The 19,610-nt window shown below is 35.3% G+C and overlaps 1 protein-coding gene and 1 non-coding gene across 2 annotated transcripts in view; one reads left to right on the top strand and one right to left on the bottom strand.

Annotated features, from left to right (window-relative positions):
* Window positions 1-1,570: 1,570 nt before the first annotated feature.
* The window catches only part of WNK3 (WNK lysine deficient protein kinase 3), a 120,849-nt gene continuing 102,809 nt past the window's right edge, over window positions 1,571-19,610 (top strand). The window contains exons 1-2 of the mRNA XM_036839275.1: window positions 1,571-1,616; window positions 2,298-2,952. Coding sequence (XP_036695170.1) covers window positions 2,416-2,952 — 537 coding nt within the window. The 5' untranslated portion in view covers window positions 1,571-1,616; window positions 2,298-2,415. The remainder of the gene's footprint in view (window positions 1,617-2,297; window positions 2,953-19,610) is intronic.
* Window positions 11,473-11,540, bottom strand: LOC118889327. The gene has a single exon (XR_005018468.1). It is a non-coding gene; the product is annotated as a small nucleolar RNA SNORD52 (small nucleolar RNA).

Below are 19,610 nucleotides of genomic sequence, written 5' to 3'. Positions count from 1 at the left end.
TACCAGTCCCCTTTCAGGTATATGATTTGCACATATTTTCTCCCAGCCTTTTCACTTTTCACTTCCTTGATGGCATCCTTTGAAGCACAAAAGTTTTAAATTTTGTTGAGGTCCAGCTTCTCAATTTTCTCTTTTATCACTTGTACTTCTGCTATTGTACTTAGGAAACCATTGCATAACCCAGAGGCACTAGAATTTACTTTAATGTTTTCTTCTAAGAGTTTTATAGTTTTAGTCCATGTTCCACTTTGAGTTCATTTCTTGTATGGTGTGAGGTAGGAGTCCAACTTCATTCTTTTGTATGTGGATATCCAGTTGTCCCAGTACCTTTTGTTGAAAGACTGTTCTTTTCCCATTGAATTGTCTTGGCCTCTCTGTTGAAAATCAATTGACCATAAATGTTAAGGTTTACTTCTAGACTCTCAATGCTATTTCATTGATCTATATACCCTTACCCTTTTCTGTTCATTTCTAATTTAATTCTTTTGTAGTAGGAGAGCATACTTTGGTTTCAATCCTTTTAAATTTATTGAGATTTATTTTATTGCATAGTACATGATCTATTCTCGAGATTTTTCTATGTGTGCTTGAAAAGAATGTATATTTTGTTCTTGCTGGGTGGAGTGTTCTATAGATGGCAGTTAGGTCAAGTTGATTGATAGTATTGGTCAAGTTTTCCAGATTCTTGCTCGTTTTCTGTCTCATTTTTCTCCCCATTATTGAGAATGGGGTATTAACATCTACTGTTATTACTGAATTGTTTATTTCTCTCTTCAGTTTTGTCAGTTTTTATTTAATGTATTTGGGGCTCTGTTGTTAGATGTGTATATGTTTATAATTGTTATATTGTCCTGGTGAATTAATCTCTCCATGCTCATAAAATGTCCTTCTTTGTCTCTAGTAATATTTTTTGTCTTAGGGTTGGTTTTTAAAAGACTGAAGGAACACTCATTTCCCCATTTCTCTACTTTGCTGCTTCTTATTCTATAGTTTGGGAAACCAGGTGACCAGACATTATAATTAAAGTTATTATACCAAAGCAGCACTACTTTCCCCTCTATTTTTACATTAGGATTCTGAGTAAGATTCCATTTTTTAAAAGAGGTTCTGCAGTTAAAAAATTTTGAAGGCTTTTTCCTACTTAAATTCTCTGATTTTTATCTATTTTTGTCTGCTTAGCAATCCTTTTGTCTTACTTATGGATCTTTGCTTTTGAGGTTTCTGGATAAGTTACCTTTAGTTAAGTGAATAGAGTTATTCTTTTTTTTTTTTTTGAATAGAGTTATTCTTACTTAAAAATGTCCAATCTAAAATGTTAACATTTGGGGATGTGAGTGAAGGGTATACTAAATTCTTTGTATATTCTTGCAGGTCTTTTTCCAAGTCCAAAATTATGTCAAAATAAGTTAAAGAAAAAATTCTCTACCTAGGTGAGGCATTGTTAATTACCTTTTCTCATTTGCAGGTAATACTAGTCTTATTGACTTTCAAAGTATATTGATTTGGCAGTGTAGAGTACTGATGAAGATATGGAGGAACTGGAATTCTTCTGTACCACTCCTGGGAATGCAAAATGATACAACCACCTTGAAAAACAGATGGCAGTTTCTTTAAAGGTTAAGCATACATTTTCTGATACAGCCATTCCACTCTTAGGTACTTTCTCAAGATAAATGAGAGTATATGTCCATGTAAAGATTTGTACACAGATCTTCATAGCAACCTTATTCATAATAGTCCATAAGTGAAATTCAACCCAAATGTCATCAAGAGGTGAATAAATAAACAAATTATGATATATCCAGATAATGGACTACTTAGAGGAATTACAAAGGGACAGGAGTAAGAGCTCTTGGTGGAGAAGCATATGTTCATTGTCTTGATTTTGGAGATGGTTTCAGAGGTGTACATCTGTGTCAAAATTTATCAAACTGTACATTTTAAACACATGTAATTTACTGTATGACAATTATACCTGAGAAAGTTGATTAAAAGAATTTTAAGCCCCTTGGGAAAAAAAATATGATGGATTGATAGAAGGGTCTGAGAACTAGATTGCTAACCAACATTCATGCAATATGAAGACTTATTGAGCTATATGCCAAGTAGTCTGCTAAGCACTGAGGACTACAGTGGTAAACAAGATAAGACACAGTCCCTGGAGTCTGCTGGTTGCTAAGATTGGACAGAAAAAAGAACAAACTTCTTATTAAGAAAAAAGGGATTAAACAGGTGACTTTTCTCCTTAATGATTTCCTTTGTGGGGTGATTTTAATATATCCTTTTTTCCCCTTCAGGTTGCTATGGAAACATATGACCACAGAAAAGGAAGTCTATTCTGATAATTCTGATACCTGAGATGCAACTGGACTGAAGAGTGGAACAGGAAAAATATTAGTGCCAACCTTAATTACAATGGATACTGATTCAGGGGAGCCAGCTAGCACAGAAGATTCTGAGAAACCTGATGGAGTTTCATTGGAAAACAGAGTTCGTCAGGTTGCAGCAACTTTGACAGTGGAAGCTAGACTAAAGGAGAAAAACAGTACCTTCTGTGCTTCTGGAGAAACTATAGAAAGGAAGAGATTCTTTCGAAAGAGTGTTGAGATGGCAGAAGATGACAAAGTTGCTGAATCTTCCTCCAAAGATGAGAGAATAAAGACTGCAACAAATATTCCAAGAGTAGAAAAGCTTCCTACAAATGTGCTAAGAGGCAGACAAGAAGTTAAATACGAGCAATGTTCAAAGGGAATGTCAGAATCCTCAAAAGATTGTTTCAAGGAGAAAAATGAAAAGGAAATGGAAGAAGAAGCAGAAATGAAGGCTGTAGCTACTTCTCCTAGTGGCAGGTTCCTGAAATTTGACATAGAGCTGGGAAGAGGAGCATTTAAAACAGTATATAAAGGACTGGACACTGAAACATGGGTTGAGGTTGCTTGGTGTGAGCTGCAGGTGCGTATACAATCTTCTTGGTTTTAATAAATTCCAGTTTTAGCTGGCATGGGCTTCTGAGTGATCCAGTATTAAAATGTATCATGGATTAAAATAAAACGAAGGACTTGTCCCCACATCCCTGAAATTATGCTCCTTTCTTAGATCCTCTTAGGAGCTCACGCCAAACTTTTTTTTTCCTGTTGTTTTCCCCTCTGTTTTAAAGGAAAAAGTCTATTCTGCCTTTCTTTGGGGAAATGCTCCTAATTCATTACCCTTAGGAAATTCCCGAAACTCTTAATGTCTCATTTTGAAAACTTTTAGTAAATGTATGCCTTATGAGTTGATTGTTATGCTAAATATTTGAGAGTGTGATATGTTAGGGATATATGCAGTATGATATTTCCCATCTCTCTTTTTCTTTCAACAAACTTTTGGGGGTTCATGTGTTGTTTTTCAGAACAGGAAATGGTTTTCTTGTTTCTTTGAGGGCTTCTAGTAATATAAACTCCTCTCCATGCCTTTGAGTTTACCTCAGAGAGGATCTCTGGAAGAAATAATCACCAGAATCTACTGAGCTTAGTCAACTGGAATGTTGTTTAGGAAGGAGAAGTGAAAGCATCATAAGAATAGTTGAATTACCTAGATATTTATTTCCATAATAAATGTTTATATGGTACTTGTAACTAATGAAGGACTAAGTGGAGACAGAACATCATAGAAAGGGTTATAATAGGAATAGTTTCAGACAGATGTAGGTTAAACATAAGGAAAACCTTTGTGACCTCAGCCAGCTCATGGGAAATGGTCAGTGTTCACAAGAGATGCTTAAAATTAAGATTAAATAAAGCCAATCACTAAGTACAGGTTTTTTTGTTGTTCAGATTCCAGTGGTCTCTGTGTGTGGGTGTGTATGTATGTACCATGATTTCACGCCTTCTGAATTTGCTGTAGATTGCCATTTAGATAGGTTGAAATTTAGTCTTGGTCCCTGCATTTCTAGGAAGCCTTTTGTTTCAAAACTTTACTCTGTTTTTTTAAAAACTTTACTCTCCTTTTGTTTCAAAACACTTACTCTGTCAGTGTTTGCTTTGTATGCAGATTCAGGAGACTATTGCCAGAGACTGAGATTCTTCTGTAAGTCTGGGGTGGGATGCAAGACTACAATTTTAACAAGCTTTCAAAGTGCTTCCAGTGTAGGAAGTCCCTTGACGACTCTTTGGAATGCAAGTTACCTAGCAGTCAAGCCATTCTAGTAGTTCTTGAAAGATGTGTGCGTGTGCTGTGTGGGGTTTGCTTGGTTTTCTTCTTACCCCCTTTTTACCCTTTAAGAATTTTATTTTAAGGTCTGTGTCACAGTAGGAATATTAGATACTGCGAGTAAACAAACATTAAGATCACCTGAAATTATACTACTTTGAGGATGCTTTAAACATTTCAGTATATATCTTTATGGACTCTTTCTTTTGCATAAATGTATATATGACTGTATGCAACCCCCATGGAATCGTACTATAAGGTTTGAACAAAACTTTTTTTTTAACTTATCATGAACATCTTTTCATTACTGGTAATTGTAGATTTACATCATTATTTTTAATAGCTGCCCTTATAAGTTATTTAATCAGTTCTCTATTGTTGGACTTCTAGATTTTTCTCCGATATTTCACTATTATAACCATGGTTGTGATCAATATCCTTGCATATATATATTGAAAATTATGTAAATTTTAATTTAATCTCTGCATTGTGATTTCAGTAACACTCATCTTTTTTTGGGGGGTGGAGACCACAAAATGTAAAATATTTACTATCTGGTCCTTTGTTGTTGTTGCTATTGCCGTTTGCTTTTTTTCTTCCAGTTTTATTGCGATATAATTGACATACAACACTGCGTAAGTTTAAGTTGTACAGCATAATGATTTGACTTAAATACATCATGAAATGATTATCACAGTAAGTTTAGTGAACATCGTCTCAAATAGATACAAAATTAAATAGAAAAAAATATTTTTTCCTTGTGATGAGAACCCTTGGGATTTACTCCCTTAATAATTTTCATAGATAACATACAGTAGTAGTGTTATCTTTAGCATGTTGTACATTACATCTCTAGTATTTATTTATCTTATAAATCTTTTGACTGCAGTAACACTCATCTTTTAGTGATACTCTGTAAATGGGGGAGGTAATTTCCATTTACTTGGTAGTAGGACACATAGTGAAGATATGTCAAGTATTTTGCAAATTGTGTACTCTAGCTATGCTAAAGAATGTTTAGGTAAAACTTGAAAATATTTTAGTGGTAGGAACTGCCTAGGGGAATACCTTCTATTATTCACCTGTGGAAAGGTTGAAAGATCCCATAAGGTCTTACTACTCCAAGTGTAGTCTCTGGACCAGCAGCATGGACATCACCTGGGAACTTGGAGCCGCAGGTTCCTAGGCCTCATCCCAGACTATTGAATCAGAGTCTACCTCTTAGTAACATCTGCAGGTGATTTGTATGCACAGTAGAGCTTGAAAAGCACTGAAATAAGGGACTAATTCCAAGAGCTAGCTGAATCAGAGGAGGAATTCCCTTAATATACCAACATGAGCTTTATATTATATCATATATACTGATTCCTGGCATCCACTCCAAACTTTCTAAATCAGAATCTTCAGGAGGTGAGGCCCAGGAACTTACTTTTTTAAATTAATTAATTAATTAATTAATTAATTTTGGCTGTGCTGAGTCTTCATTGCTGCACGCGGGCTCTAGTTGTGGTGAGCAGGGGGGCTACTCTTCCTTGCAGTGTGCGGTCTTCTCATTGCGGTGGCTTCTCTTGTTGCAGAGCACGGGCTCTAGGTGCGCGGGCTTCAGGAGTTGTGGCTTGCGGGCTCTAGAGCACAGGCTCAGTAGTTGTGGCGCACGGGCTTAGTTGCTCCATGGCATGTGGGGTCTTCCCGGACCAGGGCTCAAACCCGTGTCCCCTGCATTGGCAAGCGGATTCTTTTTTATCTATTTATTTATTTATTTTTGGCTGCGTTGGGTCTTAGTTTCTGTGCGAGGGCTTTCTCTAGTTGTGGCAAGCGGGGGTCACTCTTCATCGCGGTGCGCGGGCCTTTCACTATCGCGGCCTCTCTTGTTGCGGAGCACAGGCTCCAGACGCGCAGGCTCAGTAGTCGTGGCTCACGGGCCCAGTTGCTCTGCGGCATGTGGGATCCTCCCAGACCAGGGCTCGAACCCGTGTCCCCTGCATTGGCAGGCAGACTCTCAACCACTGTGCCACCAGGGAAGCCCGCAAGCGGATTCTTAACCGCTGTGCCACCAGGGAAGCCCCAGGAACTTACTTTTATTATTTATTTATTTATATTTTTTATGAAGTTTTATTTTATTATTATTATTTTTTGGTCACACTGTGCAGCTTGAGGGATCTTAGTTCCCCAACCAGGGATTGAACCTGTGGCCCCTGCAGTGGAAGCTCAGAGTCCTAACCACTGGACCGCCAGGGAATTCCCCACAGGAACTCACTTTTAAAAGTTCTCCAGGTAATTGGATATATAGCCAGATTTGGGGATCTCTCATGTGGAGCAAATGTTGTAAATTTTAATTTACAGAAATAAAGTACATTTTAATTTATACAAAGAACAACAATTGCAATCTTCTATTCTGAAAGGAATGTCGGAATTAGTGGACTTAGTTGATACAAATTTTGGATCTCATGTCACTTTCTGCATATTTGGAATTAGGAAAAACTAACTTATTTAGAATCCCAGAAGGATAAGGGCATCATCTTTTAATTACTTTCCTGTGAGTAGTATACAGTTTATAATGTACAATTTCTCATATTTTTTCTGTAAAGTCTTACTCTTTATTATATAATTAAACAATTTTGTTGAAAAACATCCCAGTGAACAGTTTAAATGTTTAAATTATTCTTGATTCTTTCCCAACCTTTGTTTATATATATGTGTGTGTATAATATATAAAATTGGTGTGTCTATACTTTTGTTATCAGTTTGACATATATTTTCTATTTATTAACATCATTAAAATATGTAAACTATTATTTTATTGCATACACACCACCTCTTAATCTTCTCCCCTGAAATTTGGCAGTTCTTTTCTTTCTTAAAATTTTATTTTTGCATGTTTGATTTGAAATTCACAGCTCAGAAAAAGGTTTTTATACCTTTTTCTCTTGATGGCATTTCCCCCTATTGTAGATATTTGAGCCTTGTGTAACAATTCTTAAAAGCCTCATATCCATTTATTTAGAATACATGGACTTTAGGGCAGTGCAAAGAACCAGGAGAGACAGATTTTACTGCTGATATTTGACTTGGAGGATGTTAAAAACAAACAAACAAATCCTTTGATGATGTGGGTCAGATTTAGGATTTGGCTATAAACATTTGCATTTCAACAGTTTGTCATATTTTATGGTTTCTATAATTTGATTTTTTAATGCATTATTGGGAAGAACCTGTTGTTCTTTGTAAAGAACTTGTAAATTACTTGGTAATTGCTTGGTAAATTGGTAATTTGTTGTGAGTGAGGGCTGTCAGTCATATGTTTTATTTAGAAGACTTTTAGTTCATGATGTTGAAAGACCTGGTCACATGTTACTAAAAGACCTGTTTTGTAACTTTTAGAAGGAGTCAGTCACAAGAGTTTGTAATAGTTTTCTCCTACACTAACAACATGAAAATCAACAACACCTTGCTTTTACATATGGAAACACAACCAGTTTTTGCTTTATTTCCGCTAGCATGCTTGTCATTTGTTTTCTTGATGGAACTGAGTTTTCATATAACGCTATTTTCCAATTGAAGGAACATCATAGATATATAAAATTTTTTGTTATTTGACTGTTTCTAAAATGTATTTGAGTGTGCTTGTAATAAGCTTCACTGTGGGGTCAATTCTGTGATTGTATGCCTTTCAAGGTAATTAAACAGGCCTTCTTTAAGTAACATCTAACAGCTAGACGTCTAACAAGTCAGCTATAGTCTCTGAACTGAACCAAAAATGGCACTGAAAAGAAAGATTTAAAAAAAGACATAGTTGACTGTAGCAAGTTGATGTGTTGAGTGAGCATTCTAATACACTTTGTTTATGGTAGCGAATATATTACAAGCAATGCAGTAGAAGTAACAGTTTAAAGATCTGTACTTCCATGCCTAAAGTATCTTATCAAAATTGTGGAGGAACTTGTTTCTGTTTTATTTTCATTTATCAAATAAAAACACTTTGGGGAGAAGTATATTTTTAGGCAGACCTACATTTAATTGTGAAATTAGAATTAGATAATAATGTGAAAATAGCTGAATTTCCAATAAAGGAAAAAGTAATTAAAAATATATGCTAGAATTTCTGTTTCTGAATAAATATTGTTGTCTAAAGTATTCACTCTGGGATATTTTTGCTCTTAAAATATTTTTGTTATGACCCTCTTGGAATTGATTCCAGATTCTGTTAGAGCTACACAAGAAAATGCTTCATTACATATAAGCACACCCTAAATAGTGTTATTCAGTTTTAATTTCCCACTGTCTTCATCAGACCCAGCCCTCAAAGTGCAATACTCTCATAGGCAAAGAATGATTACATCGAAGGGAGGAGGGATAAAACTTGCTTAACTATATATGTTCTAGTTTCTTTGTTTAAAAGCTAGTCACATAACTTTATTAAGTATAAACCAAAGACAGATGTTTTCATAAAGTGACAAAGGGTGAGAGTGGCAGGAGACAGGCTTGGTCTGGGAAATACCATTAATTTCCCCAGTTAGTTCAATGAGTTAGTTTTGAGCTAACTATCTGCTTGATAGATAACAAATTGATACATCTAGTTGGCTGAATGAATAATTGCGCCCCAAAGATGTTCATGTCCTAATCCCTGGAACCTATAAATATGTTACGTAACATTGCAAAATGGATTTTGCAGCTACAATTAAATTAAAGGTCTTGTGATAGGTAGATTATCCTGGATTATCTGGGTAGGCCCAGTGTAATCACAAGGATCCTTTTTTTAAAAAAATATTTATTTATTTATTTGGCTGTGTTGGGTCTTAGTTGCGGCACGCGGGATCTTTCGTTGCACCGTGCGGGCTTCTCTTTAGTTGTGATGTGCGGGTTTTTCTCTCTCTAGTTGTGGCGCATGGGCTCCAGGGTGTGTGGGCTCTGTAGTTTGTGGTGTGCAGGCTCCAGGGTGTGTGGGCTCTGTAGTTTGTGGCACGCGGGCTCTCTCGTTGACGTGCGCGAGCTCAGTAGTTGTGCTGCACAGGCTTAGTTGCCCTGCAGCATGTGGGATCATCTTAGTTCCCCGACCAGGGATCGAACCCACGTCCCCTGCATTGGAAGGCGGATTCTTTACCACTGGACCACCAGGGAAGTCCCACAAGGGTCCTTTTGAGAGGAAGGATGGCCATTAGTCAGAAGGAGATCTGACAATGGAAGCTGAGGTTGGAGTGATAGGAATGTGGGCAACCTCTAAAAGCTGGGAAAGGCAAGGAAACAGATTCTTCCCTAGAGCGTACAGAAGGAACACAGCCTTGCCAACACCTTGATTTTAGTTGAGAGAGACTCATTTGGATTTTTGATCTCTACAATTGGAAGATAATAAATTTGTGTTGTTTTAAGCCACTAAATTTGTGGTAATTTGTTATAGCAGCAATAGGAAATGAATACAGTACACATAGCTATCATTCATTCATTTGTTCATTCATTCAACAAATAAATATTCAGTACCTACAGTGTACCAGAACTGTGCTAAGTGCTAGGGACGTAATGGGGATAAAAAGCAGACACGGGCACCATTTTCATAAAGCTTACAGTAGAGGGAGTTTATAGTCAGTAAGAAGAAGGCTTGGAGATTGGAATTAGTGAAAAGATGAAAGGGCTGTTAAATATAGATTTGTTTGAAAGAAATGGTAGGGTTGGGAATAGCAAGCAACATGGATACTACTCCTTTACTACTTAGTTTTCTTTTTTATTTTGAGATAATTTGCTACTAACAGAATAGTTGCAAAGATAGTATAGAAGTTCCTGTATGTCCTTCACTCAATTTTCCCTTATGCTAATATTTTAATCAGAGAACATTTATCAAAACTTAAGAAATTAGTATTACTACAGTACTATTAACTAAAGTACAGAACTTGTTTGGATTTCACCAGTTTTCCTACTGGTGTTCTTTTTTCAATGGTATGATCCAGTTCAGGATCCCACATTGCATGTAGTTATGTCCCTTTAGTCTCTTCCAATCTGTGACAGTTCTTCAATCTTTGTTTTTCATGATCTTGAACTTTTTTTTCTTTTTTTTTCATGATCTTGAACTTTTAATGAGTACTGCTCAGTTAGTTTGTAGAGTGTTCCTTAATTTGGGTTTGTCTTATGTTTTCACATGATTAGATTTAGGCTGTAAATTTTGGCAAGAATACCATAGAAATGATGTACCCTTCTCAGTGCATCATAGCAGGGGGTACATGATGTCGTTATGATAACCTTCATCATTTGGTTAGGGTGGTGTCTGATAGGTATTCTTTTTTTTTTTTTTTTAATGTATGTCTGTATTATTTTAAATTTATTTATTTATTTATTTATTTATTTTTGGCTGTGTTGGGTCTTCGTTTCTGTGCGAGGGCTTTCTCTAGTTGCAGCAAGCGGGGGCCACTCTTCATCGCGGTGCACGGGCCTCTCACTATCGCGGCCTCTCTTATTGCGGAGCACAGGCTCCAGTCGCGCAGGCTCAGTAGTTGTGGCTCACGGGCCTAGTTGCTCCGCGGCATGTGGGATCTTCCCGGACCAGGGCTCGAACCCGTGTCCCCTGCATTGGCAGGCAGATTCTCAACCACTGCGCCACCGGGGAAGCCCCTGATAGGTATTCTTTATTGTAAATTAATATTTTCCCTTTGTAGATTAATAAATATCTTGGGAATAGATACTTTGAGACTATGCAAATATCTGTTTCTCCTCAAACTTTCCCTTATTATTTTGGCATCCATTGGTGTATTTTTCCTGTAATAAGTATTACTCTGGTGTTCTAATGGTTATTTCCTATTTCCCACATTCCTTCTACATTTATTAATTGGAATTACCTCTTAGTTTTATGTGGTCTCTTCTTAAGTATGACTGTTAAGTTTCTGAAAACCCAACAATCGGGGAAATTTGTCATTGAGGAACTTTAGTATATCTTAAGTTATTAATAATGGTGTCATACACTTTTGCATTTATCAAAATTAGTATTAATTGAGTACTTATGCAGGTACTTAATTTGAATATTTTATTTAATCTTGCAATAGTTATATGAGGTAGGGATGATTAGTTTTCAGGTGGTAGAAGTGAGGTTTAGATACATTAAGTAACTTTCCCAAAGGGGTAGAGTAAGGATTTATAGTCCATCAATTGTATATATAAAACACTTACATAGATGATTTAAGAATTTCCTCCTCATTACTTATTTGAGCAGATCACTCTTTCATGTTTTTAACCATTTTACAACAAATGATTTCTTAAATGGACACTGTTTAAAATAAGATTCTTTTCTTCCCCCCAAATGAGTTAGAACTTAATTTTGGGCTTCAGGACCAGCGTCAGAGACTCTAGTCTGAGAAATCATCATTCCTATAAAATAAGGTTCTTAACATTAAACTTAACTGCTGAAGCTCAAAGGGTACTAGTTAATGGTGTCATTTAAGGACACTCTCTGGCTTGGGGGCTCTGAGGAACAGTTTCATGGTTGTGTTGCCATGGGTCAATGTCTGGCCTTCACCTTTTGTCAGTGTCCAGAGGTGGTTGGACACGTTGGGGAGACTGACTTGTGCTAACTCAAATGCCTAGGTTTAGGACAGAAATTTATTAATTTAGAATGAATTAATGAATTAATTTTATCTGATATAGTTGTTAGGTCATATGGTCTAATTGGTCTGTAGGTTAGATACATGGGAAGCTAAATTATAATCAGAAGCTGGCTTAGTAAGTACAGTGTCAGAACAAAGGTACTAGATGTTCCTGTGTGTCCTGCTAAGACAGTATACTGACCGAATGAACTGGATGCTCAGGTCCTAACTGGATGAGGACATCCTCTTTGTTCAACAGTACTGGAAGACAAGTGAACCTGGTTATGTCTGTGGTTCATCCCCCTTTCCATATGTTATCTTTACCACCATCGATGAGCACTTTTCTTTAGGTATTAATACATACCATTGCAGTCTAAAAGCTTTAACATGCTCATATGGCCAAACTGTGATTATTATATGCTGATTTCTTGATTAATACTTTGATGTTACCATTTACAAATTATAATTACCCTAGTGTGTGTTTATTTCACTTACTTTTACACATATCTCTCCATGGAAAGTGGTTTGTGAATGAGGTATCTGTAGTCATTACTGTGAATATTGTTTCTGAGAGGCAGAGCTTTGAACTAGGAAGTACTTGGGATTCATAATACAGCAGACCTAAGTTCCAGTTTGCCTGTGCCAGTTAGGTACCTTGGACAAGCTAAGCAGTTTAGCATTCTGGAGCTTTACTTTTTCACTTTTTTTAAAAAGAAAAATATAATAAATATTTCTGATATCCAAAAAAAGAATAAAGAATAACATAATGGAAATTGTGTACCTACTGTTCAGCTTGAGAAATAAAACGTTGAGAATTAGAGATAATGCTTATAAAGCACATGGTACATGTTTGAGTATTCAGTAAATGTTAGTGATAAAATACTGAGTAAACTCATATTTATCCAGAATATTCATTGATATTTAAGAACCATTTTGAAGCCTTCATAGCATTCATCTTTACTTGAACAAGTTATTTTATAATACAGCTTTTAGAACAATGTTGATGATTTCTTCCTTTTTTCACGTTTGCAGAAACAGATCCACATAGCCTCTGACCTGGTTCTGTAGTTCATTGTTGGTGTTTGCATTAAGAGACATAGCTGATAACGCCATAGTTTACCTTTTGGAAACTAAATACTTCTTATCTTGAATAAATACATATGCAGGTTAGTCATGTTGGTATTGTGCCTTGTCTCAGGAAAGGTTTTGCATACATTTTTAGCATTCCGTATATTATAATAGATTAAGTGTTTAGTTAACATGAGGACAGTATTTCTTTTTAAAGAAGTGTGGATAAGTTAAAATCTGTTTGGTAAATTTGTTTTTGACCTCTATTATATTTATCAGCCTATAAATTAATATTTGTAACACTGAAAAATTGATATTTGATACTATTTTTTGGTGACCTTACTACTGGAGACAGTAGATTTAGGGATCACTTTTGTAGACTATAATTTTCCGACTCTGTCAGCTCCATTAGCTATCACTGCTCTCTAGTTTGCCTTTTGTGGTTCATCACTCCTTTCTTGAGTACGAACTCTACTCATTGGCGACATGTGAAAATTACCTTATCAAAGTGGTTATCATTAATACAATAGAGTGTGTGTGTGTGTGTCTGTGTGTCAATCTATCTGTGTTTAAAGGAGGATTACTATAGTAGCTGAAAACTTTCCTCTGATTTTGGTGCTAGTTTGACAGGTTTACTTTCCTCTCACTGAATTAGAAGTGGACCTTTGAAGATCTTGGCCATACCTTTTTAGTGGACTTTACCTCCAGCATTATGTCTGGGACAGCAGTTGTACTTTTGTAAAGCTGTTTACTCTTAATGCTGACTACTTTTGATCCATAGGATCAAAGGATAAAGTGGAGTAATTTAGTTTGGTACATGAAAGACTTGTGTTCTGCTAATTTAATCAGAAGGCATCACAATTTATTCATTATTCTTCAGAGTAGATCTGCTGATCTATCATGAGAGGATGACTCCTAGCTAATTACAGGGACATTTAGGATTTATTAGTCATTTTAGGTTAGCTAGAAAAGCGTAAACACTTTACTTGTTTACTTGCTCTCTTCTAAGTTTGTTGTTCCTTGCTTTTGTTCTTTGAGTTCCTTAACTCTTTTTTTTTTCAGGCTTAAAAAAAAATTGAGATACAATGTGTAAGTTTAAGGTGTACAACTGTTAGTTTGATACATTTATATATTGCAATATGATCACTATAGTAACGTTAGTTAACACCTTTATCATGCATGTCACATATTTATCATTTCTTTTTTGTGTTGAGAACAGCCAAGATTTAGTCTATTAGGAACTTTGACGTTTACCATACAGTATTGTTGACTATAATCACTATGCTGTATATTAGATCTCTAGAACTTATTTCTCTACTAGTTGTAAGTTTGTACCCTGAAATAACATTCCCCTACCCCTCAGCCCCTGGTAACCACTATTCTACTCTGATTTTACAAGTTCAGATTTTTAGACTCCACATATAAATGTATGATATTTGTAATTTGAAGGGATATCTGCATACCCATGTTCATTGCAGCATTCACAGTAGCCAAGATACGGCAATAACCTAAGTGTCTGTCAGCAGAAGAATGGGTAAAGTACATGTGATGTGTATACGTATACAGTGGAATATTATTCAGCCATGAGAAAGAAGGAAATCCTGCCATTTGTGACAACATAGAAAGACCTTTAAGGCATTGTGCTCAGTGAGATGTCAGAGAAAGACAAATACTATAAGTTCCTTAACTCTTTTTTAAAATAAATTTTTATTGTGACAAAATGTACATAACATAAAATTTACCATTTTAACCATTTTAAGTGTACAATTCAGTGGCATTAAGTACGTTCACCCTCACTACCACCCAGTTCCAGAACTTTTTCATCATCCCAAACTGAAACTCTGTACCCATGAAACAATAACTCAGGTGTCCATCGACAGATGAATAGATAAAGATGTGGCACATATATACAATGGAATATTACTCAGCCATAAAAAGAGACGAAATTGAGTTATTTGTAGTGAGGTGGATGGACCTAGAGTCTGTCATACAGACTGAAGTAAGTCAGAAACTTACTAACACATATATATGGAATCTAAAAAAAAAAGGTTCTGATGAACTTAGGGGCAGGACAGGAATAAAGATGCAGACGTAGAGAATGGACTTGAGGACACGGGGAGGGGGAAGGGTAAGCTGGGACAAAGTAAGAGAGTAGCATCGACATATATACACTACCAAATGTAAAATAGATAGCTAGTGGGAAGCAGCTGCATAGCACAGGGAGATCAGCTCAGTGCTTTGTGACCACCTAGAGGGGTGGGATAGGGAGGATGGGAGGGAGATGCAAAAGGGAGGGGATATGGGGATATATGTATACATATAGCTGATTCACTTTGTTATACAGCAGAAACTAACACAACATTGTAAAGCAATTGCACTCCAATGACTATGTTAAAAAAAAAAAAAAAAAACTCCCCATTCCCCACTCTTCCCATCCCCTGGTAGCCACTATTCTACTTTCTGTCTCTATGAATTTGTCTATTCTAGGTATCTCATATAAGTGGAATCATACAATATTTGTTCTTTTATGTCTGGGTTATCTCACTTAGCATAATGTTTTCAAGATTCATCCATACTGTAGCATGTATAAGAATTTCATTCCTTTTTAAGACTGAACTTGTATGTATATACCACACTTGTTTTATCCATTCATCCATTGATGGACATTTGTATTGTGTCCACCTTTTGGCTATTATGAATAACACTGCTATGACATTAGTGTACAAATATCTGCTCAAGTCCCTGCTTTCAATTCTTTTTGGTATATACCTAGAAAGTGGGATTGCTGGATCATATTTCAGTTTTTTAGGAACTGCCATACTGTTTTCCATAGCGTTCATTTTACATTCCCGCCAGCTATGAACAAGGGTTCTATTTACTCCACATGTTTGCCAATATTTGTTATTTTCTGTGTGTGTGTGTGTTTTTTTTTAATAGCCATCCTAATGGGTGTGAAGTGGCATCTCATTCTGGATTTGATTTGCATTTCTCCAATGACTAGAGATGTTGAGCCTCTTTTTGTGTGCTTATTCACCATTTGTATTTCTGTTTTGGAAAAATGTCTATTCAAGTCCTTTGCCAATTTTTGAATTGGGTTGTTATTGTTGTTGGCTGTTGTTGTTTAGTGACAGGAGTTCTTTATATATTCTGAGTATTAATCCCTTATTAGATTTTATTAGTTTATTTTATTAGTTGCAAATATTTTCTCCCATTCTGTAGATTGCCTTTTCACTGTCTTATAGTGCCTTTAATGCACAAGTTTTTAATTTTGATTAAGTTCAATTTATATATTTTACCTTTTGTTGCCTGTGTGCTTTCACTTAAAAATTCATTGCTAAACCCAGTGTCATGAAGATTTTTCCCCTATGTTTTCTTATAAAAGTTTTATAATTTTACCTCTTATGGTTATTAGGTCTTTGATGCATTTTGAGTTAATTTTTGTATATGGTGTAAGGTAAGGGTAACCACTATTCTGCTCTCTGTTTTTATAAGTTCTTCATTCTTTTGCACATGGATACTCAGTTTCTCCAACCTTTTGTGAAGAGACAATCCTTTCTCCGTTGAATGATCTTGACACCCTTGTAGAAAATCATCTATTTGACGAGGGATTATTTCTAGCTCTATAGTCTATTCCATTGATCTTTATGCCAGTATCACAGTGTTTTGATTACTATAGCTTTGTAGTAAGTTTTGAAGTCCAGAACTCCAACTTTGTTCTTTTTTCAAGATTGTTTTGGTTATTTGAGGTCCCTTGAGATTCTGTATGAATTTTAGAATGGGTTTTTTTTTTTTAATTTCTGGGTTTTTTAGGATGGTTTTTTTTTTATTTCTGCAAAAAAATGGGATTTTGATAGAATCTGCAGATCTCTTTTGGCATTGACATCATAACAGTATTAAGGTTTTCAATCCATAAACATGGGATGTGTTTCTATTTATGTCTTCTATAATTTTAGCAATGTTTTGTAGTTTTAAGTGTTATAAGTCTTTTGCCTTCTTAGGTAAGTTTCTTCCTAGATATTTTATTCTTTTTGATGCTATTATAAATGGAATTATTTTCTTAATTTCCTTTTGGGATTATTTATTTTAGTGTATAGAAGCACAACTTTTTTTTCCTTTTTCATTAGGGTGAATTTATTTATGATTAATCATTACATCAGTGCTATCCCCTTTGGGGTTCCCAACTTTATGCAGGATATCCCTTTATATTGTAGAAACACAACTTATTTTTGAGTGTTGATTTTGTATCCTGCAACTTTGCTGAACTAGTTTAGTAGTGATTGATTTTGAGTGTCAGGAAAAGGAAGCTAACCACTAGTAAAAAGGAAAAAAATATGATATTTTATTTTTTAATTTTCAAAAACATTTTATTATAGAAAACAATAAAATATAAACAAAAATAGCAGTATAATGAACTCTTCTGTATCCATCATCCAGGTTCAACTCATAGTTAATCTTTTTTTTTTTATTTCTGAGATATACATTTTAAAGTAATAACTAGAATTATGACTTATAACATTATACCAGAACATATAAGATTTTTAGAAATTTCATGTAATGTCTGAAACATTTATATTAACATATTTCCATACAAATAACCCAATGAAAGTTTAGTATTAGTTGTTTTGTTTGTTTGTTTGTTTTTATACTGCAGGTTCTTGTTAGTCATCAATTTTATACACATCAGTGTATACATGTCAATCCCAATCGCCCAATTCAGCACACCACCATCCCCACCCCACCGCAGTTTTTCCCCCTTGGTGTCCATATGTCTGTTCTCTACATCTGTGTCTCAACTAATATGATATATTTTTAAGTTAACAGGAATAAAGGAAACAGCAAAGTAAAATAAATAAAGAACCTAAAATAAGATGGAAGGAGTAAAATTAAATATATCTTTTGCTATATCAAATGTGGACAGATTGCACTTGCAGGAGTACCAACCAATATTAATATCTATCATAGAAGAAAGAAAGTAAACTTAAAGCATTAAACAGGGTATTATAAAGTTATTTACTTCACAGTTTAAGAAGATAAAGACCTGTGATAAAGACTTATAGGCACCAAAAAGATTCTGGCTAATATTTTAAATTCAGAACCTCTAATAGATTAAAGGAAAATGGATAAACATATAGCTGTAGTAGGAAATTTCAGGTGCAGATCAAGCAGACGAAAAGTGAATAAGTATAGAGGAACTGAATTATATAATCCACAAACTCCATTTGATGGATATATAGAGGCTTATATTTTCCAAATGGGGAATATACATTTTTATGGTCTACAAGCCACTAAAAAAGTTGGTTAAATATGTGGCCCAAAGAAAACCTTAAGTTAAAAGAAATGAGATTTTATATTCTGCATTACTCAATAAAATTAGAAATAAATAATGAAACAAGTAACAAAAAAACTCTTAACTAATTGGAGATCAGAAATCACACTCCTAGATAAAGTTTGGATCAAGGAGAAAATCAAAACTCAAAGTATAAACTACCTGGAAAGCAATGAAAAAGAAGACATTGCAACAAAACTTGTGAGTCATTGTAAAAGCTATACCCAGAAGAAAATTTATCAGCTAAAATGTCTTCATTATTAATGAACAGTAACTGTTGGGTTGGCCAAAAAGTGCCTTCGTTTTTTAAGAAAAAATAAAAGACACATTTTTCATTTTCACCAAGAACTTTATTGAACAACGTATTCACCCTTTTGTTCTACTACCTTCTGCCATTTTTCAGGCAACTTCATAATTCCGTCTTCCCAAAACTTTTTATCTTTTTGAGCAAAGAACTCTTCCAGGTGCCTTTTACAGTCTTCCAGGGAATGGAAATTTTTTCCATTAAGAGAATTTTGTAAAGACCGAAATAAATGGAAATCCGAAGGTGCAATGTCTGGTGAATACGGCAGATGAATCAGAACTTCCCAGCCAAGCTGTAACAGGTTTTGCCTGGTCATCAAAGAAACATGTGGTCTTGCGTTATCCTGATGGAAGATTATGCGTTTTCTGTTGACTAATTCCAGATGCTTTTCGTCAAGTGCTGCTTTCAGTTGGTCTAATTGGGAGCAGTACTTGTTGGAATTAATTGTTTGGTTTTCCAGAAGGAGCTCATAATAGAGGACTCCCTTCCAATCCTACCATATACATAACATCACCTTCTTTGGATGAAGACCAGCCTTAGGTGTGGTTGGTGGTGGTTCATTTCGCTTACCCCACAATCTCTTCTGCTCCACATTATTGTACAGTATCAAAGGAATTCACATAACCAAGCTGGTGCAAATGATTTTCAATGCTTGATTTGGATATTCTGAGTATGTCGGCTATCTCCCACACGGTATAACGTTGATTGTTCTCAATGAATGTCTCGATTTGATGGCTATCAACTTCAACTGGTCTACCCAACTGTAGAACATCGTCCAGCGAGAACCCTCCAGCACGAAACTTCGCAAACCACTTTTGACACGTTCGATCAGTCACAGCACCTTCTCCATACACTGCACCAATCGTTTTTTGCATTTCGGTTGCGTTTTTACCTTTCCTGAAATAATAAAGTATAATATGCCAAAAATGTTGCTTTTTTCCTTCCATCTTCAATATTAAAATTACTACACAAAAATTCACCAATTTTGATGTCTTTGTTTAAACGCACGCTGATATGACAGCTGTCACATACAATCTAACAAAATTGTTTTGAATGAAGTTAAAGACTACTAAGTGCTACTAGAGCCATCTTATGGAAAAAACTGAACAAACCTGTGGCCAACCCGATAGAAGGAATTTAGTACCTATCTTAAGACATT

This window comes from Balaenoptera musculus, chromosome X (assembly GCF_009873245.2).
Source record: "Balaenoptera musculus isolate JJ_BM4_2016_0621 chromosome X, mBalMus1.pri.v3, whole genome shotgun sequence".
NCBI classification, from domain to species: domain Eukaryota; kingdom Metazoa; phylum Chordata; class Mammalia; order Artiodactyla; family Balaenopteridae; genus Balaenoptera; species Balaenoptera musculus.
Note: the sequence above shows the minus strand (reverse complement) of the source record. Positions and strands in the feature narration are given on the sequence as shown.